Here is a 25,432-nt window from a genome sequence, read left to right as displayed (position 1 = left end):
CATAGGTGTCAGAAACGTGCCGAAAAAGGCATGGCTATGACCAATGAGCTGCATTCATGACTACAGAAGGCAGTTATCATGCTACCAATCGGGTCCTCCCCCACAGCCCCCCCCCCCCATTTGGGTGCCATTAGTCACATACGAATAGGCAGAGATGCAGTTGAGAACGAAAAGTCTGTCTTACCTACAAGCCAAGTGTCACCGTACAGGTTGGCCTCAAAATTGTCAAAGAGAGCCAATTGCCTAAGTATAAAGGAATTGTGTGCGGCTCCCGGGTACCTGGCCACTACATCCAGGATACGCATTTGACTATCACAGACCACTTGCACATTGATGGAGTGGAAGAGCTTTCTGTTGTGGTTCCTCTCCTCCCTCTGACGGGGTGGAATGATGGCTACGTGAGTGCAGTCGATAGCTCTGACAACATTGGGAAAGTGTGCAAAGGCATAGAAACCTCTCTTCAAGTCCATCAAGTGCTGCCTGTCATGAGGAAATTTTATGTATCAATTAATGCGGTCAGTGACTGCTTCGATGACCTGTTACAGCAGCGTAAGAATGTGGTTTGCAACATTCACACCCCCCCCCCCCCCCCCGATCTCTAGTGGTTTGGAAGGAGCCACTTGCAGTGAAATGGAGGACTGCCAAGAGTTGGTGACCAGATCCAGATCTCCTCGGATTTCTTCATATAATTCCAGGATTGCCCGAGAGCTGAGGCGATATCTGCTAACCACTAAGTCCTCAGGCATGCCCAGCAAGGATGTTCGGGGAGGAAAGATATGCTTCTTGTGTCTTCCGCACCATGGCCACCCATGAGTCGGCCGCTGGGCTGGGGCCTGAGCCCGCGGCAGCAGAGCCTGTGCTTGCACTGCTGGTATTTCCCTCAGACATCTTGGAAGTGGCCTTGGCTGTTGTTCAGGTTGTTCTTCTTCCATCTGCAGTGAGCCTGGCAAGGTATGAAGTGTGCTTGTACAAGTGCACTTGACAGTGACAAAATGGTGTTAGGAAGGTTGACATGGTAAAAACAGCTGATTTTATTGGTCCAGAAATGCTTGGTAAGTGTATGGGGATTGTTTGCAGTGTTTATCGCGCGCGATACACTCCGTGATAATACCATGGGCTGAGTTACCGCCCGTGATAAACACTTTTCAGTCAGTATTGCCAAGAAAAAAGGTGTTGCTATTACTCGTGTTACCGACCCGCAAAAATGTGCGATACCTTTCGCACGCCGCGCTACCACCCCCTACTTTTACATATATCCTGCCCCAACTCCTGCCACTTGAATAATAATTTTTCTATTTGCATACGCAATTTGCGATAGACCGTTTTAGCGCAGTTCACGGTAGTATCATATGTGATATCGCTGTAACGCATGTGATAATGGCTTATTGCATTTTAAAGAATGACCCTGTGAACCTGGTAATGCTCTTCTCGTGGATACTCACCTCTTATCTACTATCTCATTGTTCCTGTAACTAGGTTGTTCTCAAATCTCTTGTATGTCTCCCTTCTTCCAAGTTAGATTATTAATTCTTAGAGAAAGAGAAATTCCTTAGCTACAAGACCAGTACAAATTGTATTAACTCTTCATTTTATCCCAGTAATGTTATTGACTTATCATTGTTTACTTACAACACTGGATATATGGAGAAATGAGATACCCATGGTCTTTATAAACATTTCTGTTTGTTCAAGAGGATGTTTTTCAGTTTCATGTGCATTAACTTGTGAGTTATTCTTTAGAAATAATAATCCATTAATTTTTTGTGAGGGAATGGGGAGGAATTTGTCACTGCGTTGAGTGTAATCTGCTGTGAAGTGTCTGAAAGGGAGAATATAAATCAAATAAGTAAAATAAAAATAAGATTTCTTGATGGTGTCATTGGAGAACAAGACTACATTATCAGGTGCTAAACTGCTCAATAACAATAGAAGATAAGATTTAAAGAGAAATAAAAAATATAGCATTCACTGAGGTACAGATAGATATCACTAATGATAAGCAGACATTGTTGCTGTCACAGTACAGTGAACAGTTTTGTAGGGACAACTTAAGGAAATTCTATTTGGTAGCATTTACTTAGTAGACTTTGGGAGCAATATTTAGACCGCTTGCATTGATGCAAAGGCTGCACATACTTTTTACTCATGGCCTTTGCATACATTTTCAAAGAGAAAGTACGCCTGGACTTTCCCTTTGAAAATTGCCCTTTGAAAATTGCCACACAGACACGTGCCTACTTTTCATTTAGGTAGAATTTTGCTGGAAATGTTTGCATGTAGCTTTGAAAATGCCATCTATATTTTTCTTCTCCAACCTAAACATGTTCCCAAGAATGACTTCTCTCAGTGCAGGTAAAAATACAGGCCAGATTTTAAAAGCCCTACGTGCATAAATCCAGAGGATTTATGCGCGTCGGGCCTATTTTAAAAAGGCCCGGAGACGCATGTAAAGCCCCGGGACACTTGTATTGCACGCAAGTTATAAAATCGGGTGTACGTGTATGCTTGCCAGGTAGCGCACACACATGTACGCTCGCTCGCTGCTTTGAAAATCTACCCCTATGTGCATTGTGGAACATTGCATGTACTTTTAGCTGCATTGAGGGTGGTCAATTTTCAAACAGCCGATTTTCAGAAGGTGTTTAATAAAATCTCTCATGAAAGACTCCACAGCAATTAGGGGACACTGTGAAACTAACTTGTAATATGTTCAGAACAAATTGGAGGAAGTTTTTTTTTTTTTTTACTCAGCACACACTCAAGCTTTGCAGTTTGTTGCCTTAGGATATATTCAAGGTATCTAGCAAAACTGGATTTAAATGGGGTTTGAACAAGTTCCTGGAAAAAAAATCCATAAACAATTATTAGCTGGTAGACTTGGGAAAATGATCTCTTATCTCTACTAGTTATCAGAGTATGATTGTGAATAATACTTCCGTGGACAGTCTTGTCGATTCCTGGAACAGTGCAGTTGGACAGTCGGAAGAGAAAATGCTTCACAAAAAGAGAATTTATTTCAGTTACCAAAAATCTTTCCCTTGGTTTAAGATAGAGGACTCCTGTCAAATACACCCATTCATTCATCCTCTCACATGCTCATATCCCTGCTAAACAATCCCAACCACCCTTTCTTCCTGCATCCTCTTCTTTGTGCTCCCTTTCTCCCCTGTTCAACTTTCCATGCCTTCTTTCCCCTACCTGCTCAGCATACCTCTTTCCCAACCTGGGCCAGTGCAAGTCTATTTGGCACCCTAGGTGAATCTTTGCTTATTCACCCCGCCTCCAACCTATCTATTGTCAACAGCTCCAGCCCAGTACTCCCTCCTACCACATCAGTGGCTCTAGGACTGCACACCCTTCTTTGGCAGTATTGTCTCTGATACAGCACCCCTCTGGTCCTCACACTGCTGGTATTTTGTTGACCCCAGAATCTTGATGCTCTAGGCGACTGCCTGGTTTTCCTAATGGAATCACTGCCCTGTTCCCAGCTCTTCTTGCTCAGCATCTCCCTGACCTACCCTCTCCCTCTCTTGCCCAGCATCCCTGACTTCTTTTCCCCAATCCTTCCTATCCAGCAGACTCCTGACCCTTATCTCCCCACATCTCTGCCTTTTAGCACCCACACCATGTCTCTTTCTTAACCCCCACCTAATAGCACTCATCCCATCTCTCTTTTCTTCACTCTTTAACCTGCCTAACAGCATCATCACCCATCACTACCTCTTCCTCTGCCTAACAGCACCCACGGCCCCTTCTTCCCACCCATGCCCAGTAATGGTCATGCCTATTAATCTGCCCAGACCCCTTCTTTCCCTCTACACCACTGAGCAAATTCCTGAGCTCTTTCTTCCCCACCTCTCCCTGCCTAGCAGCACCCACATACCTCTCCTCCTGGCTCCCAGCCAGCTGAAAAGCCTCTTGTTAAGTCTAGAATCTCCTTCTCTCCTTACTAGCTGCAGATGAGGTCAAGAATCATTGGGGAAAGGAATGTTGTGGGCTGTAAATAAATACTTAACACTGGCAGCTAAAAGAGAAAGATCTTTATTGTAATATCTCAGGAGAATACAATTACCAGCAAGGCAGTTCAGGAGCAGTCTGAGAGAATGTTAGTGATACAATAGTTTAAATAGGTCACCATCTCTAATTTGCACAGTTAAAGGTAGATTAAAGGCTCCCGGCGCCCGCAAATGGACGCACCGATTTTATAGCATGCGTGCGTAGACACGTGCATGTTATAAAATCTGCTATCCGCACACACATGCACGTCTGATTTTATATCGGCGCACGCATGTGCCAACTCACGCAAGGCTGCTCCATTACTTGGGAGGGAACTTCCTAAACCTCCTATGCACCCCAACACCTAAAACCCTGCTAGCTAACTTCATTTTTTTTTTGTTTTAATACCTGCTGTCCAGAATCAGTAGCAGGTTGCGCGGGTTGGCTAGCTGCCAGCGCGCACTTCAGCGGACAGTGCCTAATGGTGCTGTCCTGGCCATGTCCCGCCCAGACCCTGACCCTGTCCTGCACCTTTTTTGTAATCCGGTTCTTTGGCGCATACCAGGAGATAACGCGCATGGCTGCAGGCCTCTGAAAATTCCCGCGGTGCATGCGTATTTCCTGGTTTTATCGCATGCCGGGTTTTTAAAATCCGGCCGCTAATATGCATTACATAATTTGCATGTACTTCTTCCATTGCATGTAGACCTACCTCATGCATATTCGTTGTGGATATCCTGAAAATCAGGCTGACTAAGGGGTACTTCAGGATCAGCTTGATAATCAGGGTTAATAAGTAGACTTTTATTATGAATAGCCTTGTATGTTGCTGAACATCTGCCAGAAGTTCCCATAAAATTAGGCAGTGTCTGAAATGTCTAACAAGAAGTCAAACATCAAATGAAGGGAAGTGCAGATAAAGTCAGAGTCCCAACTTTTTAAACCAAATATTCAAATTAAATTTTATTGTGAGGTTATGGCAACTCCACTGTCTCGTAGTTTAAATAATACTTGCAAAGGGTTCCTCGACACGGACTCCATGTTTCGTCGCCAGGCTGCATCAGGAGGGACAAGGATACAAGGCTAACGTATCTGGAAATTAAAGAAGTAAATTAGTGATGGGAAAGCTGATGCAATAGAAAACTAAACAGAACATACCTCAGCCAATGTTAACATCAATGTGCAGGGAACGCAGATTGTACAAGCAATACAGAAGCCATTTAAAACAGACAAAAAGGCATGAAAACAAGCAGCCAATCCAATAAGTCTAAGGCTATCGAGGTAAAAATCCATTTTTGTTCTTTACGGATAAGCATTTCTGAGAAATTACCCCCCCCCACCCCGCTGACCCGGGAGGGAGGAGATAACACATCAATGACAAAGAACTTAAGATCAAGAACAGAGTGGGAACATGAAAGCCAATGTGCGACCAGCAGATCATTTTTGCGATGATCATTGATGCTGGAGCGATGTTCCATTAGACGTGTCTTGATCATGTGTGTGGTTTTGCCAACATATAGCAAATTTCTCAGACATGCTTATCCATAAAAAACAAAAATTGATTTTTGCCCTTGATAGCTTTACCACCAATGGTCTCAACAATGAAATTGAGTGGGGGTACTTTACTTGAACCTTTGCCAATTCTTCTTTTTTCAAATTTTTTCTGTACCTCCTTTGCAGAGATTTGATTGGCCAGCTCCCTCTCTGTTTGAATTATTGGATTGGCTGCTTGTTTTCATGCCTTTTTTGTCTGTTTTAAATGGCTTCTGTATTGCTTGTGCAATCTGCGCTCCCTGCACACTGATGTTTACATTGGCTAAGGTATGCTCTGTTTAGTTTTCTACTGCATCGGCTCGCCCATCACTATAGGGTCCTTTTTCATGTTGATTTTATTTCTTTAAATTCCAGATACGTTAGCCTTGTATCCTTGTCCCTCCCGACGCAGCCTTGCGGCGAAACATGGGGTCCATGTCGGGGGTCCCTTTGCAAGTATTATTTAAACTACGAGACAGTGGAGTTGCCATAACCTCACAATAAAATTTAATTTGAATATTTGGTTTAAAAAGTTGGAACTCTGACTCTTTCTGCACTTCCCTTCATTTGATGTTTGACATTAATAAGTGCAGAGCCTACTCCGTTTCTGCTTGTGTCTAATAAGAATTCAAACAATTTAATTTAAGAAATCATTATCAATGGGTAATAGTAGCAGAGTATGTGGAATATGTTAAAACAAACATCATATCACATACATAAATAGCTCATCTAAACAATTACACATAGATTTAAATAAGTAGGCTGTTTTATTTTACATCATAATTTAAATGCAATAGGCTTTTTTTTATTAACTGCAGGAATACCTAAAAACATTTGTTTTGAACAGTTTACCAGGATAAAATCAAATTCTAAATTGAGTTGTAAACAAAATAGCTGTAGTGTTGATTTATTACATAAGAAGTGCCATGCTGTGTCAGACCAATAGCTATTAAGCCCAGCGTCTTGTCTCTGGCAGTGGCTAATCTGAGTCACTTAGAACCACAGTTACAAAATGTGTGGCAACAAGATTTAAGTGAGAGCAGAATTTACAGAATTTATTTCTTCTTGTGACTATTATTGTTTTAATTATCAATATTGGGGTCAATATTAAGTAAGCTGTGCAGTGAGTAAGATAACTGACTATATTTATCCAGTTATCTTTTGGGGGAATATTCAGCTGAACCTACCCACTAGATTTTCAGCTGACTATTCCCCTAAATCTAGCTGGTCATTTAGTATATAGCTGGGCTCTCCGGCTAAACTTAGCCAGTTAATGTTGAAAATCAAGCACTAACTGTAAGTCCTTTAAAAAAAAAACAAAAAAACCCCACAGCATTCTCCCATCCTCTCCATCCTACATAGAAACAAATGTCCTCCTCCCTCTGGCCTTGGTCCCCTTCCTCCCTCTCTCCACCCTTAAAAATCAATCAAAATATTCCCCCCCCCCCCCCCCCCCCCCCGGGGCAGCTGTCCCCTTCCCTCAGCAAGGTGAGGGCCAGAAGGGGATTGCCACCATGCAGGGATATTGTCCTATAGTTTTAAGGGTGTAGGGAGGAAGGGAAGGGAACCATTTCTGTGTAGGGACATGTAGCTATAATTTTAAGGAGAGAGAGTTTTGGATTGCCCAGGGGACCATTTTTAAAACTTGTGAAAGAAAAAGGAAATAGGTGAAGCTCTGTGGAGTATTTGTTGTAACATAAGAGTCAGAAGTAGAGTGGCCAGACAAATTTAGGACTGCTATTGCAGATTCTATATTTGGCCGGCCAAGTTAGGGGGCACGTGCTGGAAATCAGAATGTTTGTCTAAATTTAGCCACCCAGTAAAATTTAAGGAATAAATCTAGCCAGTTAACTGTCAATTTTCATACGCTTTGATCTAGCCAGCTAAGGGGGTCATTTTCTAAACCTATCGCACGCAAAAGTCCCTTTTCGCATGTGATAGCTTGCTGGGGGCGGAGTCAGGGTGGAGTCGGGGCAGCGAGGGGAGGAGTCGGGGGCGGCGAGGAGGCAGACGTGACGTTATCTTCGCTGGCAGTGATAAGGTAAGGACTGTTATCATCGCCAGTAGCGCGCCCAATAGCACCACCTTTCACGATGGCGCTATTGGGTACGACAGCCGGCAGCGATAACACCGCGGTGGTGCAATCGCTGCCGGCTTTTGCAGGCCCGCCCCCCCATTACCACTGGATTCACCATTCTCTGCGAGAATGGAAAATCCAGTCCTAAGTCTTTTTGCTTAGCAAGCTAGATCCCTTTGAATATTGATCTTATTATTACTGTTGCTACTACTAATAGTAATAATATGATTTGTGTGATAATACTAGTAACAGTGATGATAATAGTTTATTTCCACAGCACTGCTGCCCAAAGTGCTGTTTAATAATGGACACATACACTGGAAAACAGGCTACATTTTATTTTTGACTTACCAGATTCTTCCAGTTCTTCTGGACTTCTGGTTTAACAGGAACCAACTTTTACTGAGGCTATGGTGTCATGAACCATTTGTCACAGTTACCTGGGATTTCATCTTCCATTTTAACTCTTTTCTCATCTAGCCTTGGCTAAGGACCACATACTTCAACTCTCTCTGGAATCCTTGCACACTGACAGGCTAATGTAAAAAGACATGCAAAAAACAGGAGCTCAGTAAAGACACCGGTTTTCCTAATACGTGCGCCTCTGTATCACTCCATGGAGAGACTGCACCTTGAATACTGTGTGCAGTTCTGGTCACCGCATCTCAAAAAAGATATATTTGCACTGGAGAAAGTATAGAGAAGGGCAACCAAAATGATAAAGGGGATGGAATGGCTCCCCTATGAGGAAAGGCTAAAGACGTTAGGGCTGTTCAGCTTGGAGAAGAGATGGCTGAGGTGGGATATGATAGAGGTCTACAAAATCATGAAAGGGCTTGAATGGGTAAATGTGAATCGGTTATTTACTCTTATGGATAATACAAGGACTAGGGGCACTCCATGAAGCTAACAAATAGCTCATTTAAAACAAATTGGAGAAAATTATTTTTCACTCAGTGCATAATTAAGCTCTTGAATTCATTGGCAGAGGATGTGGTTATGGCATTTAGTGTAGCTGGGCTTAAAAAAGGTTTGGATAAGTTCCTGGAGCATAAGTCCATAAACTGCTATTAATCAATAAGGATTAGTAGCTTGGGATCTATTCAGTTAACATTTGGGTACTTGCCGGGTACTTGCGACTTGGTTGGCCACTGTTGGACACAGGATACTGGGCTTGATGGACCCTTGGTCTAACGCATTATGGCATATCTTATGTTCTTATGTTCTAACCACAATCCCTTTCCACCCAGTGCAGTAAACTAACGATATGCAAGTCGACGTGGTGGTAAATGGAGATGTGTGCAAGTGGGGTAATTTGCGTGCAGAAGTTTATTGCATCGGGCGTAAATGCATCTAAATTTTGCACTTTTTCTCCTGTCGATCCTTCCTTTCCATTTTGACAACAGTAAACCTTGGCCAGTTATTATTATGGAACTCTTCCCAAAAACAGCATTTGCCAGTAAGGTCTCCAGATCACAGCTCTCTGGACCTTGTGGTCCTATCTTCTTCATCTATCTTCATTGTTCTCATCACCTGTGGTTCTTCTATCCTGTTCTCTGTCTTCTCCAACTCTTCTTATTCTGGCTTGTACACGCAAGAGATAGGCAAACAGAAAAAATGAACGTAGATATACCTTCATGCCGGAGAAATCCTTTATTGATGTTAGCTATGATGATTGTGAGTAAATTTTACCCCACATCCGAGCTGGAATTTATTTCCAGCATTAAAAAACAATACGTTAGGCCGTAGGGATCTGTACGCATCTCCTTGCATAGGAGAGTAATGGCTATTGACCTCATTTACATTGGATTTACATGTGCGGGCACTATGCTTTTGAGTGTGGTTGTACATATGGGTTTTCTGCAAGTGAAAATCCTTGCTGCATCGGCTGTTAGTTTTACAATGCAGAAAATACATGTTGAAAAGGAAGTAAAACTGTGCAGAACTTACAGCGTACCTTATTGCATTGGCCTGTGAGTGTGGCCAGTAGGTGCCGCTATTGAATGATGATTAGGACTCCCATGACTGCAAGGGCTGTGAATGCTACCTCTCAGCCAATGTAAGGAGTAGGAGCTGATAATGGGAATCAAACCTAGATCTCCAATATAGGAAACACATAGCACTATCTTCAAGACATCAGGCTGGGTATAGAGTTTTTATCATGATTTTTTATTTTCATTGTCTACATTTATTTACTATAATATTATATTCCACTGATATATTTCTATATTTTTTTTTTACTGTTTTGCATATTCCTTGGCTTGAGAACGGAGTGTCATGCAATTTTTATTAATTTCAATTTTATAGAAAGAATCATCGAATATGCTTGTAAATCATTTTATATACTTGTAAAAAATAGATGTTTTCTAGGAGAAAGAAAATGTTGTTTGTTTGAGCACTTACATAGATCCTGCTGCATAGTTCTAAGCAAGTAAAGGGGAGAGAATTTGCCTAAACATTTTTTCAGAAACTATCTTTATTAAAAAAATGTTGCCATGAAAAACATAAAAAAGCACTTTCTTTTCCAGTGGACTCAAGCAAATAGATACTTTCAAAATATGTACATTTTGAAATCACTTTACATTATAAAATTATGTATAGCATTTATTTCTTTGATGTGTTTTAGTATGCTATAGAATAAAGCTCTGCTTGTATTGCGTGTGGCAAAAATTTTTTTCCATCGATAAGCAGGGCATTTAGCCATGAATAGTGGGTGGCGTTGCCCTCGACGTCACGGAGGTGGAGCTTTTTCTCTAAGCTCGAAGAGCTTTGAAGTGCGCATGAGCACCACTTCCCACGCTCCTCGAGCCTTCCTCAGTTTTCGTTTTCCGCGACTCTACACGGACGTGTGTGATCTCTCTCTCGTCTCAGAAAACGATACTTCAATCAAAAACAGAAGAAAAATGCCGAAAAGCCCCGGATTCAAATACTGCTCATGCGGTAAGATCATGTCGGTGACCGGGCATAATTACTGCTATTTATGCCTCGGTCCCGATTATGATCAAACCGCATGCAGGGACTGCGGACGGATGTCCCCACAGGCTAAGAGACAGCAGAAAAAATGCAGAGGCTCAGGCAACCTTCTGCCCCCTCTCCACCGTCTGCCAGATTGACTAAGTCCTCTCCGGGTAAGCCAAACCCCGGCAAGTGACCAAATAATGCACGCATTCGGCTTCAGAGAGCCGTGCGCTGCAATCTGCGTCGTCCATGACGCAGAAGGCATCGAGCGTCGCGTCGAATATGACGCACGCACAGGAAAAAACTGCATCGAGTTGATCACATTCGACGCATGCGTCGACAACATTGACAGCATCAAAGGCCTTGAAGCTTCACGACACATCCAATTCTTCTACAATGCATTTCAAATCAAACCATAAATCAACGTCGCATCACGACGCGCCTTGAAAGCCTACGACGCATCACGATGCATCTTTAAATATTACGACGCATTCACCATCTAGTCATTGGAGAAGTTCCTCAGAAGTCCAAAAAACAAGCCTGGAGATGCCTGACAAACCACGGAAGTCAATTTCAAAGACAAACATGTTCTTAAGCCTTCTAAGCAGCATTCGACATCCCTGCTAGAAGGGGCACATACTCCTTCCTCGGTATCCTCGGACATCATAATTGATGAGCCAACTGGGGACTGGAACTCTTCACCGGAGATAACTTTTTCTCAGTCTCCAGATCCAAAAAAGAGACCTCCATTTCAATCTCCGTTGTCAAGGACACCGGCCAAGCAACTTAAAAAGTCAATAAGGCCATCTGACTTCTCTTCTCGCCCAACGGCTGAAGAAACAATGTCTCATATATCCTCTCTTCTTCATAGTTTCTTCAAGGGCTTACCTCCAAATCCAGATATTCTACCACAGGATCCTTTAGATCCTGCATTACCTGCTTCTTCACCACAAAATCTGTCATCTCCGACACATACCCATTCTCCTGTGTCATCCGCTCATACCATCTCTCCTCAAACAATTCCGGGAAGTTCCACAGGTATTCCTTCAGACCCTCCACAGGAGCTCCCTCAGCCAACATCCCCCCCAGAAGATCTTACTTATGCTAAGTTCTTAGAGAAGCTGGGGGCAGCTCTCAACATAGATACTCGCAAGATCCCAGACCCAAAGTCAGAAGTAATGGGACTTCTACAGATGTTTGATGTACTAACTGAGCCCCTACTGCTCTTCCTCCACAAAAGATTTTAGAAGGCCTCATGGATAAAGCGTGGGATACCCTGCTACTTCTTCCCCCAGTATCCAGGAAACTGGACTTAAAATATAGAATGCAGAAAACACCATATTACTCAAGCTTTCAAATACCTCACAATTCCATAGTGGTCGAGTCAGCGCTAAAAAGAGCAAAGAAGAACAGGCTCTTCTCAAACACGCCTCCTGGCAGGGACAACAAATTGTTGGATGATTTTGCCAAGAAAATGTATCAAAATTCAATGTTAAATTCCCGTATAAACCATCATCAGTTTTATATCATCCAATATTTGTTTAGCTGCACTCAAAAGCTGCAACCCTTGCTTCACATCTCACAAGGAGACTCATCCTTACCTCAACCTTTCTTAGATCTACAAGAAGGTTTACGTCATTTGTTATGCACTTCCTATGAGGCCTTCGATACTTCAGCACACTCGTCAGCAACAGTGGTTTCAGCTAGGCGCATGGTGTGGCTGCGAGCCAGCAGTATACGAGATGATGTACACGACCGTCTGGCGAATTTACCATGTAGGCCAGACAACCTATTTGGAAACAAACTTCAAGAAACGGTCTCTTTGATTAAAAAAACAAAACATTGCAGTACAGTCTTTGACGGCGTCTTTTGATACACCATATACATCCAGGCGTTTCCTTCCTCAATTCAAGAGAGGTTATTATTATTACCGCAGGCCATACTGGTACTATCAACCATATCAACCCTCCTATAAGTCACAGACCTATCAACAGCAGTGGTCTCAACCTCAACAACAAGGACAAAGACCAAGACAGAGACTCCAGAGGCCACAAAAACCTCAGGCTACTCAACAGCAACCTAAACAGTCTTTTTAATTTCACCTGCCACGACAATAGTTTCTATAGGAGGAAGGCTATCTCAGTTCCATTCCCACTGGGCCTTTGTCACCAAGGATAAATGGGTCTTGAGCATTATAGCGCATGGATATCATCTACGTTTCAGCTCAGTACTGACGCTTCCTCACAGTGTTCGCCCCAAAACTCCGATGATTCCGATTCCACCACTCTTACAAGAAGTTTCTCTACTTCAACAGAAGGCAATCCAGCTAGTACCTTCCAATCATCGGGATCACGGTTTCTATTCCCAATATTTCCTCATTCCCAAAAAATCGGGAGGCTTTCGTCCTATTTTGGACCTTCGTTCGCTCAACAAATACCTTGAAAAAGAGAGATTCAAAATGACCTCTCTCAAGACAGTCCTCCCTTTCCTTCAGTCGAACAATTGGACGTGCTCACACGATCTAAAGGATGCTTACACTCATATCCCGATTCACAACCATCGTTGGCGATACATCTGTTTTCAAGTTGCAAATCAACATTATCAATACCAAGTACTTCCCTTTGGCCTTTCCTCAGCTCCAAGAGTCTTCACAAAGTGCCTTGCTGTTGTTGTGGCTCACTTATGCAAACAGGGTACAAACATTTTTCCTTATCTAGATGACTGGCTGATCGTATTTCATGACCCCCAGTTGCTACAGACTCACATAGAGAGTTACACTCCGCTGTCTCCACAACCTCGGATGGATAATAAACTACGAGAAATCTCAGCTCTATCCAACCCAGATCATTCAATTCATAGGGGCTGTAATCAACACCCCGCTTTCCAGAGCGTTTCTGCCATCAGAAAGGATCCAAACCTTAAGATCCCTGGTTCAAACTCTATTACGCCGGAAGAGGGTTCCAGCTCGTCAAGTTATGGTGCTTTTGGGCCACATGGCCTCGGCAATACATGTTGTTCGAAATACTCTACTTCATATCAGACGACTCCAATGGGGCCTTAAATCTCAATGGAGCCAACTCACTCAACCAGTGTCTCACATAGTACAGATTACGAACTCCATGAAAAAGGATATCCAATGGTGGCTTAAACCATCTGTTTTAGAGGAAGGAAGTCCATTTCAACTCCTCCCTCATCAGCTCATTCTCACCACAGATGCTTCGACAAAGGGTTGGGGAGTGCATCTCCTTCATCTACAGACTCAGGGACTTTGGTCCTCGGACGAGCAGCACTTGCAAATAAATTTGTTAGAACTTAGAGCAATAAAAAATTCCCTGCTAACATTCCAAACATGGATACACGGGAAGTCCCTGATGATTCATACAGACAATCAGGTAGCGATGTTTTACATAAACAAACAAGGCGGGTCCGGTTCCCAGGTTCTTTGCAAAGAAGCTGTTCAAATCTGGGAGTGGGCGGAATGCCACCATATCATTCAAGCATCCTACCTCCCAGGCCTCACAAATACCAAAGCGGACAGACTCAGCAGAATTTTCCATCCATACGAGTGGTCGCTCAGTCCAAACAAGGCAAACAAAATCTTCGAGTTCTGGGGAACTCCAGACATAGACCTCTTTGCAACGGAAGAAAATTGGAAAGTACAACAATTCTGCTCCCTCCTTCCCAGCAAGTACAGAACGTCACAAGATGCATTCCTGATTCCCTAGAACAAGGGTCTCAAGGACAATCCAGAAATGCATAGCGGATGTGGTGGACTTAATCCTCATAGCACCCGCGTGGCCCAGACAGCCATGGTATGCATATCTTCTCCATCTATCTGTTCGGGCCCCAATTCTACTGCCAAAGGACCCGACCCTCCTCTCCCAAAACCAAGGAGCCTTGATCCACCCAATGCAAGCCTCCCTTCATTTGACGGCATGGAAATTGAAAGGCAAGTACTGAGCTCTTTACATCTCCTATCCAGCATTACGGACGTTCTCATTGCAGCACAGAAGCCTTCCACTAGACATAACTATGCCTTCAAATGGAAATGCTACACTGCATGGTGTGCACTCCACAATCTTGACCCCTTTTCTTTTTCACCAGAATCACTACTAACTTATCTGCATAATTTATCCCTTTCTGGGCTTGCAGTTGCATCTATTAGAGTTCACCTTAGTGCCATTGCAGCTTATCATCGCTCGCGGCAGAACTGCTCTATCTCATCTCATCCTTTGATTTCTAAATTTATGAAGGGTTTACTACATTTACACCCACCATTTAAGAAACCGATAGTACCATGGGATATTAATTTAGTCCTGGAAGCATTAATGGGTTCACCCTTTGAACCCATATCGTCTTCTCCCCTCAAGTTCCTAACATGGAAAGTCCTTTTTCTAGTAGCTATGACCTCTGCAAGGAGGGTTAGTGAACTCCAAGAAGTTAGTAATCACTTTCCCATATCTTCAGTTTCATCACGATAAGGTTGTTTTACGAACTCACCTTTCCTTCCTACCTAAGGTGGTATCTGCCTTTCATTTGAATGAAACAATCACCTTACCAGTGTTTTGTCTGAAACCACACACGGATGAACTGCAAAAATTCCTGCACACCCTAGATTGTAAACGGGCTTTCGCTTATTACAGGCAAACTACTGAAACAATCAGACATTCTTCACAATTGTTTGTTTCTTCAACCCAAACAACCCAGGCCACCAGTTTCGAAACGAACTCTCTCTAACTGGCTGACAGCTTGTATCCAATACTGCTATTTACCAAAACCACGACCCTCGTTAGTTCTGTTAAAGCACATCAAATAAGAACAACGGCAACTTCCATTGCGCATTTCAGAGGAGTGCCAATTCAAGACATTTGCAAAGCAGCGACCTGGTCTTCCATTCATACCTTTACTTCTCACTATTGTCTAGACCAGCAGTCGGCAGCAGACTCCTCACTCTGTTCTGCAATTCTACAGAATTTTTCTGGCTTACAATGGCTGTCCACATTATACAGGTTGCAAAAAAAAAAAAAGGAAGTGTTTTATTTAATAGTTCTTAATAAACAGTGTTTTCCTCTTAATATTACTGTTTATCATGTTTTTTGCATTTCTGCAATCTATACGCTTGGTACTCCCACTATGCATGGCTAAATGCCCTGCTTATCGATGGTAAAAAGCAAGTTTGCTTACCGTAAACGGTGTTTTCCATAGATAGCAGGGAATTTAGCCATGCATTCCCTCCCACCTCCCTGGACAGCCTCACTTCTTATCACACCTACTCGACATTAGCTTGGAAAACCAACTGAGGCAGACTCGAGGAGCACCGGAAGTGGTGCTCATGCGCACTTCAAAGCTGTTCGAGCTTAGAGAGAAAGCTCCGCCTCCTTGACGTCGAGGACGACGCCACCCACTATGCATGGCTAAATTCCCTGCTATCTATGGAAAACACCATTTACGGTAAGCAAACTTGCTTTTCTTCTGCCTTGTATAAACTCTGTTTTAAATCTCATATAACTTGATTTTACTAAATAACCTAGAATTTTTGAAAGAAAATCATTTGAAATATGTCAAGCAACCTATGTTCCCTTAAAAAGAATTCAACTTCTTTTAATGAATTTTGTTTGTTTTCTTGTTATTTTTAAAAGATCACTTAAACTGGAGTCCATATTTTCCAGTTTAGTACATCTTATATCAGAAGTATAGTTCTTCTGGACTCCATAGGCGTCATAGTGGATAGCACATTGAAATCGTAGGTTCAGTGTGCTGTGGCAGTCAAAAAAGCAAACAGAATGTTGGGAATTATTAGAAAAGGAATGGTGAATAAAACGGAAAATGTCATAATGTCTCTGTATCACTCCATGGTGAGACCGCACCTTGAATACTGTGTACAATTCTGGTCGCCAAATCTCAAAAAAGATATAATTGCGATGGAGAAGGTACAGAGAAGGGCTACCAAAATGATAAGGGGAATGGAACAGCTCCCCTATGAGGAAAGACTAAAGAGGTTAGGACTTTTCAGCTTGGAGAAGAGACGGCTGAGGGGGGATATGATAGAGGTGTTTAAAATCATGAGAGATCTAGAACGGGTAGATGTGAATTGGTTATTTACTCTTTCGGATAATAGAAAGACTAGGGGGCACTCCATGAAGTTAGCGTGTGGCACATTTAAAACTAATTGGAGAAAGTTCTTTTTCACTCAATGCACAATTAAACTCTGGAATTTGTTGCCAGAGGATGTGGTTAGTGCAGTTAGTGTAGCTGTGTTTAAAAAAGGATTGGATAAGTTCTTGGATGAGAAATCCATTACCTGCTATTAATTGAGTTCTTAGAAAATAGCCACTGCTATTACTAGCAACGGTAACATGGAATAGACTTAGTTTTTGGGTACTTGCCAGGTTCTTATGGCCTGGATTGGCCACTGTTGGAAACAGAATTCTGGGCTTGATGGACCCTTGGTCTGACCCATTATGGCATGTTCTTATGTTCTTAAGATGTTGTTAAGGAAAAAAATTGCAGAAAGCCAAGTCCTGCACCGTCTACAGCTGTATTGATAGATCACAACTGTATTGTGATCTACAATGATATAACTGTATTTTTGTGCTGCAAAGAAAAGAAAGAGAAACATACCTTGTTTACATATTTTCTTTCCAAGGATTTTAAATATAAAGGGTACTTTTCAAACAGCCTGCATAGGGCTAAAGTACTTGCAGACTTTAGCCTGAATTTTGAAAGCAGACCTAATGTAGATATTCAAAAGCCATTTAGACAGATAACTCATGTTATCCATGCAAATAAATAGCCAATGTGGCATATTCAGCCACTTATTTGGTTAAATTATACCTGGATAAGTAGTTCTCCCAGGACAAGCAAGATGGTAGTCCTCACATATGGGTGACATCATCAGATAGAGCCCTGTTGTGGAACACTTTTGTCAAAGTTTCTAGAACTTTGACTGGCACACTGAGCATGCCCAGCATGCCACTAACCCTGCAGCCAGCAGGGGTTCCCCTTCAATCTCTTTTTTCCACGCAGCAGTTGCCTCGCAGTTTAGGAGCTCTGTGAGAAATTTCTCACAACATTCCTTACGGAACTATTTGAAGTTTTCTCAAAAAATCCCTCAGTGGGGTCCCCCATTGCGATCCATTCCCTCTGACGCTCGGTAAGTGTTTTTTCCGGTACTTGCAGTCGGTTCCCGGCGGCTTACCGCTTCGGTGCCCAACGGTCACCGACTGCGCTCCCGCTAAATTTTTGTCCGAGGACCATATCCATAACAGACCTGTATGAATTATGTGTTTTGTTCTTAGGCCCCTCGCACGACATTCGGCGATGCCCTGGTTGTGCACAAATGATCCCCAAAGGCCGTCGCGCTTGCCTGGACAAAATACAGCAGTTGTTTGCTTGAAAACAGACTGCTCCATTGATGCCAGTTCAAGTGCCATTGACCGTGGAGGGTCCATCGACCTTGGAGACGATTCGCTAGGAGCACCGTGGACAGGGTGACCGTCCGTCACCTACTCCATGGAGGACATCGGCGTCATCATCCTCGGTGCCGGGAAAAGACCAGACTGAGTACCGAGGGAAACGTGGACACCGGCACCGACGGGCGTCCCTGACCGGTGCCGGCACCGATACCGCAGCGGCATCGACTTGCATCGAGCCGCCTGCGAAAAGGGCCCGGGGAGAGGAGCCTCCATACTCCTCTGGACTTGGGACCCCTAGGCGTTCCCCACCGATACCGGTGCTGGGCACGAGCCTCCATGGGCCCCCGTGGAGGCTCCAATGACGCCTAGCCTGCCTCCTACCCCAATCGCCGTGCCACCCATGCCGGCTTCCCAAGAGGAATTGGACCGCATGATCCAAGGGGCAGTGCTTAAAGCCTTACGAGGCTTCCAATCACTGCCGGTGCCAGCTCCGGCACCGGCTCCCTCGATGGTGGCACCACTCCTCAAGCACCTCGATACGCTCATCGGTGCCTTATCGACTACTCTGCCCACCGGACATGCTGGCATCGAGTCATCCAACGAGTTCTCCACAGGTCCCGATTCCAGTACCGGGTTCCTCGGAGGAGGAAGGATCGATTCTCGGCCACGTCCCTCCATGGGAACCGTCAATGCTGGAGCCTATGCCAGGGCCATCAGGACTACCGGTACCCAAGCGCACCTCATCTACCCCGATGCCCTTGATGCCGGCACCGATTCCATCGATTCCAGCGCCGCATCCATCGATACCTTCCCACCCTCTCGCTTTGGCATGCTTCCTCCATCAAGAGCTCCACCGGGAGAAGGCGAAAGTCCCTACAATCCATGGGGCGATGCATCCACAGATGATTCATCACTGACGTCCGAGGACCTACTCTCAGAGCCTTCACCGCTGGAGGAAAGGCAAAGATCTCCTCTGGAAGACTTCTCCTTTGCCAGTTTTGTCAAAGAGATGTCTGATACTATACCTTTCACACTGGTCACGGAGGAAGATGCTCGCCATAAAATGTTGGAGGTCTTACAAGTTATAAATGCTCCAAAAGAAATAATGCAATTCCGGTACATGAAGTTCTTTTGGACCTCATGCACCGCCTGTGGGAACATCCAGGTATGATACCCCAGTCAATAAAAAGACAGATTCTACCTACCTGGTTCAACAAGCCCCAGATTTTCAAAAGAGTCAGCTGCCCCACCACTCTGTAGTTTGGGGTCAGCTCAGAAACAGGCTAAACAATTGTGTCCACATTCTTCTGCCCCTCCAGGTAAGGATCAGAAAGCATTGGATGCGTTGGGACGAAGGATTTTCCAAGGGTCCATGTTGATATCGCGAATTGCAGCATATCAACTATACATGACCCAATATAATAGAAATCTCTGGAAACAAGTCCAAGAGATTGTGGAGACACTGCCACAGCAACAACAAGAAGCCTTGTCCTCCATCCTACAAAAAGGAATGGAAGCAGGTAAACATGAAGTCAGAACTGCCTATGATTCTTTTGAAACAGCATCCAGAGTCTTGGCAGCAAGCATCAGTGCTAGATGCTGGGCCTGGCTTAAGGTCTCAGACCTACGCCCGGAAGTGCAGGACAAACTGGCAGATCTACCCTATACCGGAGACAACCTATTCGGGGATAAGATCCAGGACGCATTGGCCCAGTTAAAGGACCATCATGAGACCCTGCGCCAGTTGTCAACTGTATCCCCAGATGTTCCCTCTGTAGCCCGCAGGGCCACACGTAGAGAACCCAAGAAACAATTCTACAGGCCACGCAGATATTACCCTCCTGCATCCCGTGTACGACCGGCTCAGGCACCTCAGAGGGGACATGCATGCCAAACTAGAACATCTAGACCACAGCCAGCTCCATAAGCTGGCCCCGCGTCTGGATTTTGACTCTTTCCCAGAGAGCAGCAGCAATATTCCAGTGGGGGGCCGCCTGTGCCACTTTGCAACAAATTGGTATCCAATCACCACGGACCTGTGGGTACTGTCCATCGTAACCCATGGTTACCGTCTAAATTTTTCAAAAATACCCCTGGACTTCCCACCCAATCCATCCTGGAGTTGGGACGACCACACAGGAAAACTCGAGTCAGAGCTCTCAACCCTTCTGTCGGTCCGAGCTGTGGAACCAGTTCCACTGAATCAGCAGATATTTCCTTATTCCAAAAAAGACCGGTGGCCTCTGGCCTATTCTGGACCTCCGTGCCTTGAATACATTTCTTCGCAAGGAACGGATCAGGATGGTATCCCTGGGCACCATGCTTCCTCTACTTCAACAAGGGGATTGGCTCTGCTCTCTGGACCTTCAAGACGCAGATATCACAGATATTGCGATCTCCCCTCCTCATCGCAAATATCTGCGATTTGTGGTGGACCGCAGTCACTATCAATACAAGGTACTACCATTCGGCCTAGCCTCGGTGCCTCGAGTCTTTACGAAGTGCCTGGCAGTCGTGACTGCGTAATTACACAGCAGAGACGTATACGTTTTTCCATACCTGGACGATTGGCTCATAAAAAGCCAGACAAAACAAGGAGCCCTCAACTCTCTCGGTCTCACCATAAGGCTTCTAAACTCATTGGGATTTCTAATAAATCACCCCAAATCCCAATTGACACCATCTCATCTTCTCTCCTTTATAGGAGCAGACCTAGACACAACACTATCCAGAGCATTCTTACCCAACTACCGTGCGATTACACTGGCCAACCTTGCCAGCTTTATCTGCCGTCGAAAAAGAGCCTTAGCTGGCCAGCTACTAAGATTGCTCAGCCGCATGGCATCAACAGTCCATGTCACCCCTATGGTACGTCTTGCCATGAGAGTGACCCAATGGACTCTGAAATCCCAGTGACAGCAAGCTACTCAGCCGCTGTCGTCCACGGTACACATAACCAGCCAGCTTCGTCTGTCCCTTGCCTGGTGGACATACAAAGCCAACTTACAAATGGGTCTTCCTTTCCAACAATCGGCTCCTCAGGTCACCTTAACTACGGACGCCTCCAACTTAGGTTGGGGAGCCCACGTCCAAGGCCTTCAAACTCAAGAGACTTGGACAAAAGCCGAAGCGACCCATCAAATCAACTTTCTGGAGCTTCGAACGATGCGGTACGCCCTTTACGCATTTCAGGATTACCTCTCCAACAAAGTTGTCCTGATTCAAACAGACAACCAAGTTGCAATGTGGTACCTCAACAAACAGGGAGGCATGGGCTCTTATCTGTTTGCCAGGAGGCGGTGCAGATTTGGGCCTGGGCCCTGTCGCATTCCATTCTTCTGCGAGCCACTTATCTAGTGGGCACACAGAATATACTGGCGGACCGCCTCAGCCGAAGTTTCCAACCCCACGAATGGTCTCTGGATCCCTCGGTTGCGAGCAGAATCTTCCACCGGTGGGGTCATCCAACCATCGACCTCTTTGCGTCCAGTCAGAACCACAAAGTGGAAAACTGCTCCCTGCACAGGGACCGGCATGCACCAGCCAGGGATGCCTTCGCCTGTTCCTGGAACAAAGGCCTGCTTTATGCCATCCTCCGATTCCGCTAATAAGCAAGACTCTCGTGAAGCTACAACAGGACCGGGGCTTAATGATTCTCATAGCCCCGTACTGGCCGCGCCAAATTTGGTTTCCTATACTTCGTGACCTCTCTGTCCAGGACCCCATTCGCCTGGGCATGTCGCCCAACCTCATAACACAGAATCACGGCAAGTTACGCCACCCAAATCTCCAGGCCCTCTCCCTGACGGCCTAGATGTTGAAAGGCTGATACATCACTTGAAAGGTTGAGTGATTGTAGTATCTCAATTCCTTGTGGCTTCACGGAAGGCTTCCATGTTGAAATCCTACCTCTCTAAATGGAAGAGATTCACCTTCTGGTGCACACAAAAGAGCTTGGATCCCTTTTCTTGCCCCACATCAAGTCTGTTAGATTATCTCTGGCACCTCTCGGAATCTGGTCTCCAGACATCATCTATCCGAGTGCACCTTAGTGCCATCTCTGCTTACCGTCAAGGAGTAAGGGATGCCCCAATAACTGCTCAACTCTTGATAAGTCGCTTCTTGAGAGGCTTAGTACAGCTTAAGCCTCCTCTTCGGCCACCAGTCGTGGCATGGGACCTCAATGTCGTACGGCTCATGCACGCTCCCTTTGAGCCCTTGCACTCCTGCGAACTCAGATACCTTACATGGAAGGTTCTTTTCCTAGTAGCCATCACATCTGCTCGCAGAGTGAGTGAGTTACAGGCCCTTGTGACCTATTCACCCTACACAAGGTTCCTCCATGACCGGGTGGTTCTCCGCATTCACCCTAAATTCCTTCCTAAGGTGGTAACTGATTTCCATTTAAATCAGTCCATAGTCTTGCCCACCTTCTTTCCAAGACCTCACGCTCACCCAGGTGAGTGAGCTCTCCACATCTTGGACTGTAAGTGTGCTCTTGAGTTTTACTTAGACTGCACTACAGCCCACAGGGAATCCACCCAACTTTTTGTCTCTTTTGATAAGAACAAACTTGGGAATGCGGTGGGGCAAGCAAACACTGTCAAACTGGTTAGCAGACTGCATCGCATTCTGTTACCAGCAAGCATGCCTTCCGCTACAGGACGAATGAAGGCACACTCAGTCAGAGCAATGACAACGTCAGTAGCACACTACTGGTCAGTACTGATTGCTGACATCTGCAAGGCTGCTACATGGAGCTCTCTCCACACCTTCGTAGCTCACTACTACCTGGACAAGGCTGGACGACAGGATTCCATCTTTGGCCAGTCTGTCCTAAGAAATTTGTTTCCAGTGTAGGAATCCAACTCGTCCTACCTCGACCCGCTGTGAATTTCAGGCTGCCTCATCCTTGCCAACAGCACCCCAGTTGTGCCTGTTGCACATGTTCAGTTCTGCTTGGCCTCATACGTATGGCTCAGCCTGTAGCTTGCTATTCACCCATATGTGAGGATTACCATCCTGCTTGTCCTGGGAGAAAGTAGAGTTGCTTACCTGTAACAGGTGTTCTCCCAGGACAGCAGGATTTTAGTTCTCACGAAACCTGCCCGCCACCCCGTGGAGTTGGGTTCGCTTACGTTTTATTATTTTATTTTTCGCTCATACTTCTGCTACAAATGAGACTGAAGGGGGACCCCTACTGGCTGCAGGGTTAGTGGCATGATGGGCATGCTCAGTGTGCCAGTCAGAGTTCTAGAAACTTTGACAAAAGTGTTTCGTGACAGGGTCCATCTGATGATGTCACCATATATGAGGACTAATATCCTGCTGTCCTGGGAGAACACCTGTTACAGGTAAGCAACTCTGCTTTATCCGGCTATAATTTAGCTGGATAAAAAGGGGCATTTCAGAGGCTTTCCTGGGAGGGGGTTGAGTTATCCAGCTAATATAGCCGAGTATCGGATATATCTGGCTAGATTAGCCAGATAACCTTAGACTTGCTACTGAGTAGGTCTAAAGTTATCCAGGTTTGTGTGGCCGGATAACATGCTACTTAACCGGATATCTTTAAAGATATCCGACTAAGTAGCACTCTCAGTACAGAATGAAATGGAAATACATAAATAGGTCAATGACCCCATCCCCTTCCCCCAAAATAACTTCTAAAGGGCCTATCGGGCTATGCTCAGCTCACTCTAAAAACCATCAAATTTAGAAAGACCCCCATCCCGATGAATTAGAAAATTCTATTGCAGCTTATCTCCCCCCCTTCCCTCCCACCCATTTGCAAAAGGATTGAATACTTTGTGGCAACTCCCCTTTCCCCCGACCCTCCTCATCTCCTCCTCAATATTTTTCTGGTCAGTGCCAGATAAATTTATGTTGATATATTCGGTGGGATGCTTATCACGCTGAATATATATGACAAGTTCTCCAGGTAACTTTAGCCGGATAAGTTGTCCACTAAACAGCCAATTGAATATTGGCCTCAGTGCGCTTTGAAAGTTCATGGTTCAGCCATTCCTCGCACAGACTCACATGTAGAAGGCTAATCCTGCTCCGAGCAGGTGAACCTTCTGCATGTAGATTTACGCAAATGCTTTAAAAAAATCTAAAGAATACATGTAGATCCTTTCCCCGCCCCAACTTCAGCCCCCCTCCCCCTGGAACACCAGCTTGCAGCACGGGTAAAACTATACACAAATTGGGTTTTGCAACCCCAGGTTTATTTTCAGAGTGTCACTTATGTACATAAAACGGGGTTTTATGCAGGTAAAGTGCTTTGAAAATCAAGCCTACAATGTAGTAGTGTAGGAGCTATGAATATTTTTCATTTATGTTGGTCCTATTAGCATAGTTAAATTTTTCTTTTGCATTTATAGCATACAAAACATAACTCTGCAACTGAAGAACAAGCAAGATGAGTTGGAAAGTGTGAATGAGGACCAGAAATGCTGTCAGGAGCAGTTAAAAGTTGCATGTAGCCAGTCACAAACGTTCAGGTATGAATTTCTGAAGAATCGTGCAGTGGGAGACCAACTATTTCTTGTTCATTTGTGTGGTCATGATGAATTGAGAGGAGTTGGTGCATCATATCACAGGCAGCATGAAAGGATGTAGCCAACAGATGTGAAACAACTGTTGGAAGCTTATTTAATTTTTGCAGTTTCTCAGAAGGCATGCAGAACATTGTTATCCTAACAAATACTACTGGAATGTGACAAAATGTTCTGCTGTTAAATTCAAGAGAATAATATCATCGATGGTACTGAGCACGAATGGTAAAATTTACCTGATAGGAGAAGAAGTAGAATTGTTCAATCCAGGTCAGTTTTCCCTTTGATAAAATGACATAAAATAGGGAGATAGTGCCTGCTTTGTAATGCTAAATAGTCGACCTTGCAGGCATTCATTAACAAGAGAATAGGTAGGAAGTGTTGTCTCTTCAATGGAATTGAAATGACACTAGAACAAAATGCAGTTCTAAATGGAGAAAAACACATCTTCAACTACATTTCCATGTGTAAAATACAAAGGATACTAAAAAGTTCAAGAAGGTCCTAAAGACATTTTTATTCCTAAAAGCCTTCAAAGATTTCAAAGATCAATAGACTGTCAGCCAAATGGATCTAAATGTCACTAGCTAACTAATTGTCACTAGAAGCCTTCATAGATAATATTGTTGTAGCAATGGTGTCATGGACTGACAGGCTGGAGTCTGGTAGTACCCCCATAAAAGCAGTACAGAACTGTAGAAGGGGACAATCTGTACAACACCCTCCTCCACAGGTTGAGGTCATGGGTTCTGGGGTCCAGTAGGTCTTGTCTCCAGCTGTACATCATGGTGCAGTCTGTGAGAAAGCTGGACACAGACTGAATGCAGGGACTGGCTGGGGCTTGATACAGACACATACAGAATGCAGGGACTGACTGGGTATGGACTGACTGGGTA

The 25,432-nt window shown here is 44.5% G+C and overlaps 1 protein-coding gene across 6 annotated transcripts in view; it reads left to right on the top strand.

Moving 5' to 3' along the window:
- Positions 1–25,432, top strand: part of LEKR1 (leucine, glutamate and lysine rich 1) — a 515,362-nt gene that overhangs the window by 157,083 nt on the left and 332,847 nt on the right. For all 6 annotated transcript variants that reach the window (XM_029615748.1, XM_029615750.1, XM_029615751.1 and 3 more), the window contains one exon: positions 24,363–24,482. In XM_029615748.1, coding sequence (XP_029471608.1) covers positions 24,363–24,482 — 120 coding nt within the window. The remainder of the gene's footprint in view (positions 1–24,362; positions 24,483–25,432) is intronic.

This window comes from Rhinatrema bivittatum, chromosome 9, assembly GCF_901001135.1.
Source record: "Rhinatrema bivittatum chromosome 9, aRhiBiv1.1, whole genome shotgun sequence".
Taxonomy (NCBI): domain Eukaryota; kingdom Metazoa; phylum Chordata; class Amphibia; order Gymnophiona; family Rhinatrematidae; genus Rhinatrema; species Rhinatrema bivittatum.
This window is presented reverse-complemented; position numbering and strand designations above follow the sequence as displayed.